At 43.7% G+C, this 9,812-nt stretch overlaps 1 protein-coding gene across 1 annotated transcript in view; it reads left to right on the top strand.

The window, feature by feature from the left end:
• Positions 1-8,992, top strand: part of GBE1 (1,4-alpha-glucan branching enzyme 1) — a 506,395-nt gene extending 497,403 nt beyond the window's left edge. Inside the window, exons 16-17 of the mRNA XM_082244860.1 lie at positions 1,163-1,269; positions 8,589-8,992. Coding sequence (XP_082100986.1) covers positions 1,163-1,269; positions 8,589-8,642 — 161 coding nt within the window. The 3' untranslated portion in view covers positions 8,643-8,992. The remainder of the gene's footprint in view (positions 1-1,162; positions 1,270-8,588) is intronic.
• Positions 8,993-9,812: the final 820 nt, after the last annotated feature.

The following is a 9,812-nucleotide window of genomic DNA, read 5'->3' on the forward strand; positions in this document are numbered from 1 at the left end:
TGCATAAACATACACTCCCCTTTCCTATTGTACTTTTGAAAGTATACATGTCTGTGATTGGTTGTGTTGACGCCACCTCCCCTGTAAACCCCTTTTGTTCTCTGATTATAAATAAACATGGTCCATTGTTCATCACAGGGCAACTTGGAACATTCAAACTGAACCAGCCTGTGTGTCTGTGTCTATGGGGATGGTCAGAGCGCTCCAATACAAAAGAGCTGAGAACTGTGCTTTTTAGCACAACGGAATTAATTGCGATTGGCGTATATTAATATCCAAAAGTGCACTTATTAGCGCAACAGAGTTATTTTTGCATCAAGCGTATAATAGTTTCCACCACACTTTACAGTGTGATATTACTTGAAGTAATAGATGGCAGGATTGAAATTGTGATTGACCTATATTTGAATGTTTGTCATCCTAGGCCCCTTTCACTTGGGCTTTCCGATCAGGTCCGCCTGTCAGTTTTTTCAGGCAGACCTGATCAGATGCTCCATGCACCTCTATGGGGCAGCGGATGTCAGCGGTGACATCTCCGCTGACACCTGCTGCTCTCTGATCCGATCCTGTCCGTGAAATCCAGACAGATGGAAACCCTATTTTCCATCCATCTCGAGGATCAGATTGGATAGGATCGGATGAAAGCGGACAGGCGGTCCGTTTTCATCTGATTCCCCCAGAGAGCACAGCGGAAATCTGACAGGTCTGTCTCAGCACACAGAGCGGAGACTGACCTGTCATCCACCTGCTCAGCTGGGATCGGCCGATTGATCCCTGCTGAGCAAAACGGAGTCCGCCGGGCACACCGCCCGTGTGAAAGGACCCTTAGAAAGTACTATTTTATTTATTTTATAGGGTAGGTAATGCTTGGAATAAACTTCCAGCAGAGGTAGTGAGTCTGTTAACAGTAAGTGGCTTCAAACATGCTTGGGACAAACATAGATCTTTACTCAACTTAAAAAAATGCAAAAACAAAGAAAATAAAGACAGACTTGATTGGACCACTTGGTCTTTTTTCTGCCATTACTCTTCTGTTTCTATTAACATTTTTATTACATTTTGTATGTGTTTTTTGGTGTATAGATTTTTGTTTTTGATTTTAATTACTTTGTTACAGTCTTTGTTGAATGTTCCTTAACAGTCTAGTTTAAATATATGATAGTACTGGATACTGATGCTTCAGATTATGGAGGTCATCAAAGAATTAATCACAGGACAGAGTTCTTCTCAGAAAATACCCCTTACAACAATCGTTCATATTCACTTTTGGTAAGTATTATGTTTCCATTAATTAGCATGCAAATAAATATTTAAATCAACACAGTTTTATTATTAAGAAAAGTCCCTTCCAAATTATGCAATAAAAAGATTGCATAAGCATGAGGTAGCAACCACCATGGTTATAAGGATTCATCTTTCTGCCTGAATAATATATATGACAGCAGAGAAACAGCCATGGCTTTATTTTCTCTCATGAAAAATATAAAATTAGAGAGGATCCTATATTACATACTTGACTTTCGTAAGAGGTTTTACCCCCTTTATGACCAGCCCATTTTTTTTCTATTCAGCCCTGTACTACTTTAACTTGAAATTGCACCTTCATGCAACACTTTAACGCAAATTAAATTAATACCATTTTTATCATTAATATTAATTTGATGATCAATTTCATCATTAATATCATCACTCACAGTTCCTCTATCCAGACAAAGGCAAACTCTCTGCTATAAGCAAAATACACATTTCTCTAGCGCTCATTGACAGACGTAGTCCTCGGTGATACACCACCTTCGGGTTATGTTGCCTCCACAGGAGCAGGACTAGACAGGAAATTAAAAAGCTCTGGCCACACCCTAGGGGCAGTCCCAGAGGGTATATCCTCTCTCTCTCTGCCTCAGCAAATCAGTTATTTTCTGTCTAGTTAGGAGTAAGGACCTAGATACCTTGCTGGGATCTTAGGTCCTGGCAAGATTTTTTTCTTAAAGGATTTTTTAGACAGCTTTTTTTCTCCAGTGTTCCTGTGAGATCTTCAAGCAAGAAAGCTGAACTGGGCGACGGGCTGGATGTTGAGATCCGGTGGTCACCCCAGTTCAGCCTACGAGCGCGTGCAGGCCATAGCTCCGCGCTGGGTCGGCCGCGACAAAGTCCCATTAAAGGACTGACCCCGCGAGTTAAACGTCTCGCTGAAATGCCAAAGACCATGAGTCACGGCGTCCATATCGGTCGACAGCCCTCCCGCCCCGGTGGAGAGGGGTACTGTCAGGAGTTGGTGCCCGCCTGGTTCCGGTATGGTGAGTAGTATGTTCCCCCTTTTCCCCTGACGGGTCTTGTGGTGAACGCGGGCCCCTCTCTGTATGGTAAGATAGAGTCCCTCTCTATCCTATAAATGACACAGATCCTCCTACTTTGAGTGTGATTTTATGTGCAAAAAGCCAGGAGGCTTGGTTTGGGAGCTAACAATCTAATTGTATACATGTTAAAAAGATTATAATCTGTGGCATTCTGGGAATCTTACGGTGATAAGAATAAGCTACCTACCAGTCAGAAGCCACGGACATGTAGACTGCCTTCCTAATCAGATCTCCAGCTATTAGCAGGCCTCCCGAATGGCCATGCGGTCCGCCAGGGCCGGTACCGCCAACCACGCCAAATCCCCATGCAGAGAGAGTGTTGTGTGCCCTGCAGCACACCGCTATTCAGTACAGGCCGCCGCCATTTTTTTTGCTGGATCGCACGAGCCGCCATTTTGGCGTAGCCTCGTGTCTCCAGCATGGGGGCGGCCATGTTTGAGGTGATCCAAACACCTCGTGGAGCTAGGGGAGGCGCCGGAAGGCGTGCAGAGGGGCGGAGCCGCCTCCTTTCTTCCTGGGCAGCCAGCCAAAAGACTTCCTGTTTGTCAAGACAGAGCTGTAACCTGTTGCAGTTAAACTCTGAGCATCAAGTGGTGAGCCTGGGGGTCTATCTCTCTCTCTCTCTCGATCGATAGGGATCCCTAGCAGGTAACACTAAGGGGCTTTTTGTGGCGCTGGGGGTCTGAAAAAAAAAAAAAAAAAGTTTTTTATTTTTGAATTATATTATCCAGGAAGTGACTGGAATTATCATGGACCCTGCCACACATATTCCCCCACCTGTTTCCCTCGAGGGGGCCACGGGACCCACCGGTGCACAGAGTGTAGAGTCATTTACAGCAATTTTGGAGTCTATGGTGGCTCGGGTGGAGGCGGCCTGTCAGGGACGGGGGTCAAGGAAGCGACCCCCGCCTACCCCTATACTATCTGACACCTCTGACTCTGATTCAGAGATGGTCACTGCAGTTGCAGGTTCCTCTGCAAAGGCTGTTATCCCAGGTAAAGCCCCCTCAGACAGTGAGGAGGACGCTTCTTCTCCTGCTATAATTCAGGAAGAAGCATTGGTGGACGCACTAGTTGTGGCAGTGCAGGAAACCTTAAAACTTGAGGCTTTACCAGCAGAGGCAACTGAAACAGAGATTCCTTTTGGTACTAATAAGCCCATCAAAACGGTGAAGGTTTTTCCTGTACCCAAATGTTTCGGTAATCAGATTAAAGGAGAATGGGAGCATTCTAAACGTACCTTTACTATTTCCAAGCGTATTGCTAGATGCTATCCGTTTGAGGAATCCATCATTAAGAAATGGACGGTACCACCAGTGGTGGATCCACCTATTTCCAGGCTGAATAAAGCCACGGTTATCCCAGTGGAGGACACTTCGTCCTTTAAGGATCCGGTGGATCGAAAGATGGAAGCAGAGTCCCGCACCATCTTCTCTCTGATAGGGTCAGCATTTAGACCAGTAATTGTTATTGGTCTAGTTTCCCAGACACTTACGGAATGGGCGAAAATGGTACGCCAAGACCTTAGGGGAAAAGATATTCCCCAGGAGACATCTGATTTGATGGAACAGATTATACAAGGGCTACAGTTTATCTGTGACGCAGCCTTGGACACTACTCCCTTATTAGGGCATGCATCTATGTCAGCGGTGATCCTCAGACGTGTGCTGTGGTTAAAATGCTGGTCAGCTGACCTAGGTTCCAAAAAGACCTTGACAAATCTCCCTTTTCAGGGGAATCGTCTATTTGGGGCCAACCTAGATGAAATCATCAAGGATGCCACTGGGGGCAAGAGCACTTTTTTGCCACAGGCTGCTAAAGCTAAGGGACCTCGCAACAAGCGAGGACCTTTCTTTACCGCCCATAAAGGGCGCCCGGCTGGTACTAGCGGGAAAGGCAAGACTCCTCCAGGAGGGTTCAAGAAGGGCTGGTCGGACAAGCAGAGGACCAACCCAGCCAAACCCGAAGCAAAGGAGTACACAGCCTGAAGGTGCGCCCCCACCCGGTTTCAGGGTGGGGGGGACGTTTTCACCGGTATTCAGGACATTAGATCGAGCTTCAACCACTACTACCGGTGCGATTCTTCCCTTCCAACATTTAAGTACCACAGGAAGCGGTAGTTACCGTTCCCTGAATAGATCTTTTCCTTTACCTTTTCCTAAGATTAGTCCCTATACCTCACAGGAATTGGATCTGGTTGACCAGATAGGCCAAGTAGCCTCTAGTCGGGTGACTTCGGTCCCTGAGGTTCAACCAGAAAAGATCACCCTTCCTGATAACAATCCGGTATCTGATAAATGTGTGGGAACAGAAAACGACCAGACTTTCTCGGATGGTCGGGGCCAGATACCTCTAGGGACGCCTGGTTCAGATTCTATCAGCGCCAGTGGTCCTAGAAATTCTAGGCTGGCCTCCTCAAGCCGGCCTGGCCGACTTGGACAGGCTAGTCGCAGACGTTCCGTGGGAACTTCGTCTCAGGGAGTGTCTGTGGTCTCAAGGACCAATTTACCATCATGCTTTACAGTCGCTGGGTTTAATGGCCTGGCCATTGAGACCCAAGTACTGAAGGACAGAGGTTTGTCTACTTCAGTCATTCCTACCCTTATTAAAGCAAGGAAAGCGACTTCCAGCAAGGTCTATTATCACACATGGAAGACTTATATTGCGTGGTGCGAATCTTTAGGATTTCCTCCACGTACCTATTCGGTGACTCGAATATTGGCCTTTTTGCAACAAGGGGTTGAGCAGAAGCTAGCCTTGAGCACCATCAAGGGTCAAGTTTCAGCATTAGCAATTTTCTTTCAGAAACCTTTAGCTACCAAGTCCTTGGTGCGGAATTTCATCCAGGGGGTGCGGCACCTGGCTCCTCCAGTCCGGCGCGCCCTTACCGCCCTGGGATCTTAATTTGGTTTTGTCGGTTCTACAGAAACCTCCCTTTGAAAACATCAGGGAGATTCCCTTGCTTACTTTATCCCAGAAGGTGGCCTTCTTGGTGGCTATTACTTCTGCTCGCAGGGTGTCAGAACTGGCTGCATTATCGTGCCAGTCCACATACCTAGTGATTCATAGGGATAAGGTAGTACTTCATCCTAAGCCATCTTTTCTTCCTAAGGTGGTTTCAGATTTTCATCTGAATGAAGATATTGTACTACCTTCCTTGTGTCCTCAGCCCAAGCATCATCGGGAACATGCGTTGCATTCCTTAGATGTGGTTCGGGCAATCAGGGTATACCTGAAAGCTACGGAATCATTCCGTAAGACGGATTCACTTTTTGTGATCACGGATGGCCCCAGAAAGGGTTTGCCTGCATCTGCCGCGACCATTGCCAAATGGATTAGACAAACGGTGGTACAGGCTTATTCTATTAAGGGTCAGAGTCCTCCGTTCCCTGTTAGGGCGCACTCCACTCGAGCGCTCAGTACTTCCTGGGCCTTTCGCCATCAGGCGTCAGTGGTCCAGGTATGTAAGGCGGCCACCTGGTCGTCGGTACATACCTTTACAAAATTCTATAAAATTGATGTGACGGCATCGGCGGATGCCTCATTTGGCCGCAAGGTTTTGCAGGCCGCAATTTGAGGAGACCGGTGGTCTACCTCGAGGGTTTTTTTCTGTTTGAAAAAAAAAAAAATTTTTCTCTTTTTTGTTGAGTCTCATCATTAAGGATGAGCATTGTAAACTTCTAGTTGGCACTGGTTGGGCCTTCTAGATTGGGATTTGATTTCCATTTTCCCACCCCTCATTTGTGATACTGCTCTGGGACGTCCCGAAGGTGGTGTATCACCGAGGACTACGTCTGTCAATGAGCGCTAGAGAAAAATGGATTTTTGTAAAATCTTACCGTAAAATCCTTTTCTCTTAGCTCATTGACAGACGTAGTCCCCGCCCCTCTGTTTTTGAGTTGGGTTGGGTTAAAATCTCTAAAGACTGCTTTTTCACATAACTGATTTGCTGAGGCAGAGAGAGAGAGGATATACCCTCTGGGACTGCCCCTAGGGTGTGGCCAGAGCTTTTTAATTTCCTGTCTAGTCCTGCTCCTGTGGAGGCAACATAACCCGAAGGTGGTGTATCACCGAGGACTACGTCTGTCAATGAGCTAAGAGAAAAGGATTTTACGGTAAGATTTTACAAAAATCCATTTTTTTCTTAGACCAGGGAAGGAGATCCAGGCTAAAAATACAGCAAATACCAAACATGAATACACAGGATAGATCCCAGAAGAAAACCTTTACCTGGCGCGTGGACACTCAGGATCAGGTGGAGGTGGAATCACCACTTTTCGGAGTAAAAACCTCTTTCTCAAGTGAGATTCATGTTTCATCTGAAGGTTTTTTTTCTGGTACCTATCCATGTGTATTGTTGTTTATTATTTACTTTATTTACTGTACTTTTAGCCTGGGTCTCCTCCCTGTTCTAATGAAAATATACACTCACTGGCCAATTTTTAAGGTAAACCTGTTCAATTGCTTAGTAACACAAATTGCTAATCAGCCAATCACATGACAGCAACTCAATGCATTTAGGCATCTAGACGTGGTGAAGACAACTTGCTGAAATTCAAATCAAGCATCAGAAGGGGGAAGAAAGGGGATTTAAGTGACTTTGGACGTGACATGTTTGTTGGTGCCAGATGGGTTGGTATGAGTATTTAGAAAACTGCTCTAGGGTTTACAGAGAAGAGTCCGAAAAAGAGAAAATATCCATTGAGTGGCAGTTATGTGGATGTAAATGCCTTAATGATGTCAGAGGAGAATGGGCAGAGATGATGGAAAGACAACAGTAACTCGAAAACTACTCGTTACAACAAAGATATGCAGAATACCATCTCTGAACGCACAACACATCAAACCTTGAAGAAGATGGGCTAAAGCAGCAGAAGACCACAACAGGTGCCACTCCTGTCAGCTAACAACAGGAAACTGAGGCTACGGGCTCACCAAAATTGGTAAATAGAAGATTGGAAAAATGTTGCCTGGTCTGATGAGTGTCGATTTCAGCTGCGACATTCAGATGGGTCAGAATTTAGCATAGACAACATAAAAGCATGGATCCCATCCTGCCTTGTATCAACAGTTCAGGCTTGTGGTGGTGTAATGGTGTGGGGGATATTTTATTGGCACACTTTAGGCCCCTTAGTACCAATTGAGCATTGTTTAAATGCCACAGCCTACCTGAGTATTGTTGCTGACCATGTCTATCCCTTTATGACTACAGTGTACCCATCTAATGGCTACTTCCAGCAGGATAATGCACCATGTCACAAAGCTCAAATTATCTCACCACTGGTTTCTTGGACATGACAATGAGGTCACTGTACTCCAAAGGGCTTCCACAGTCACCAGATCTCAATCCAATGAAGCACATTTAGGATGTGGTAGAATGCAAGATTTGTATCATGGATGTGCAGCAACTGCGTGATGCTATCATGTCAATATTGACCAGAATCTCTGAGGAATGTTTCCAACACCTTGAATCTATGCCACAAAGAATTAAGGCAAAAGGGGGGTCTAACCTTGTACTAGTAAGGTGTATCTAATCAAGAGGCCAGTGGGTGTATATGTTGCTTATAGGGTAGAATTTTCCTTTGTCTAGATAGAGAAACTTTGGGGAGATCTTGGACATGTACTTTGACTTACTGTAATGTCTTAATATGATGCTTCCTTTAATAAATTTATGAAAATGAAAAAGTTAGATGTTTGGAGTACTGTCTATTGCTTATTTAGAATGTATTATTCTTGGGTCTTTCTTGAAGAAACCTAGTCTATGGTTTCAGCACCCTTATTTATTTAATTAACCCTTTTTGAACTGATGATGTGATTTGGGTGTGCATTAGCTTACTTTTTGTTTCAATAATATACTATTTTTGTACCAGAAACTAAAGCCCATTATTTATTGACTTTCAATTGAAAGACTTGTTATGCTTCTGTTCTATAGTGTATAACAAAACATAGGTAATCCACCATGTCATTGTACCAAACTCATTTATTGCGCTGAACCATTTTTTTTTTTTTTTATCAGCTGCAAATTTTTAATTATAAGAGACGTGACGACAACACAGCTTTTCTAGATGACTTGCTGCACTCTAGTGGTTAACATTTACCACTTCACTTAACGCTCCACTTTTTTTTTTCTTACAACTCTCACACAACAGGGATTTTCTGATATTGTCATTATTTGTAAAGCTATGCCTTCTGCTAACATTTTCCCTTTCTTTCTGATTTATTTTCCCTTTCTAGGTTTACATTCCATGCAGAGTGGCTCTTGTTCTTCAAAATATGGACAATTACTGAGGAGCACAGTAGAATCTTTAAACAATGTAAGCTCAAGGTGTTTAGAAACAGAATCATTCACACAATGCCGAGTGTCATAGAATGTGCTTGGGGTTATTTACAGAACTTTAATGGATAGAGATTGCAGGCTGAATTATCCTACACTGAAAAAGATGGCAAACATTTGGAGAGAGAATAGTGTTTTTTGAAAATGTTTTACAAGACAGAATTCAGAAGTGTTATTTTGTGCTGTTTACATGCAGAATGTTAACTGAAGGTTCAAAGGGCTGTGCCACATGGGGATCAATTGCAGGCTGCACAACAGTGGAAGTCCGGGAACAAAACAATTCTGAAAATTGCTTTTAAAAGAACTCTGGTTTAATTGAAAAACCTGATTTGAAAATTTGATTTGTCATTATTTATAAATGGTTAAAGAATTCTAAGGACTTTTTAAAATGTAAACTGTCCATACAGAAAATCCTCAGAGCAATTTCAGGAAAACATTCTCTGTGATAAAACACTTTTGTGTCTGATTGCTTGAAGCCATTTATTTATACTTGAGAGAGTGCAAACATTTTGGACTTGTGCATGGCCATTTTTCATCCTCCAGGATGTCATATCTTAGCAGGTGTCAACCAGGATCTTTACCTTCTTTGCTGTATGCAAAGTGATATCCAAGTAAACCCATGATTTCCTGTTGCCATCCAGGGTTGCTCAAACCAAGCAGAATCCATCTACGTCTCAAAAACAACAACAAATTGAAAAGCTTTATTATTCATAGATTAAGTTCACACTTCCTAGCAGTTCTCTTTATGATGTTTTTCATCCTATTAGGGACTTATAGGGCCACGGCAGATGTTATTCTTTGTGAACAATAACGTTTTTTTAATCTGAAAAAAGAAGATTCAGTATTGCTACTTTGTATATTTAAAGCGGAGTTCCAGCCACAAAATCGACATCGATTTTGTGGCCATCCGCTTGCTTTTCTTCACCTGAAAAGGAATTGGATAGTTAGGATTTTTTAATTTTTTTTTACTTACCTTGTTATTGTAGAAAGAAATACTCACCTTTCTTCCACTTCCTCCCTCGGCGGCAGCGACCGCGCTGTCACTTCCGGTTTGCAATGATTCCTGGGAGCTGAACGTCATCGCTCCCAGAAATCAATGCGACGGCACCGCTCGTCACTTCCTG

Source organism: Pelophylax lessonae (assembly GCF_965119305.1).
Source record: "Pelophylax lessonae genome assembly, chromosome: 2".
NCBI classification, from domain to species: Eukaryota; Metazoa; Chordata; class Amphibia; order Anura; family Ranidae; genus Pelophylax; species Pelophylax lessonae.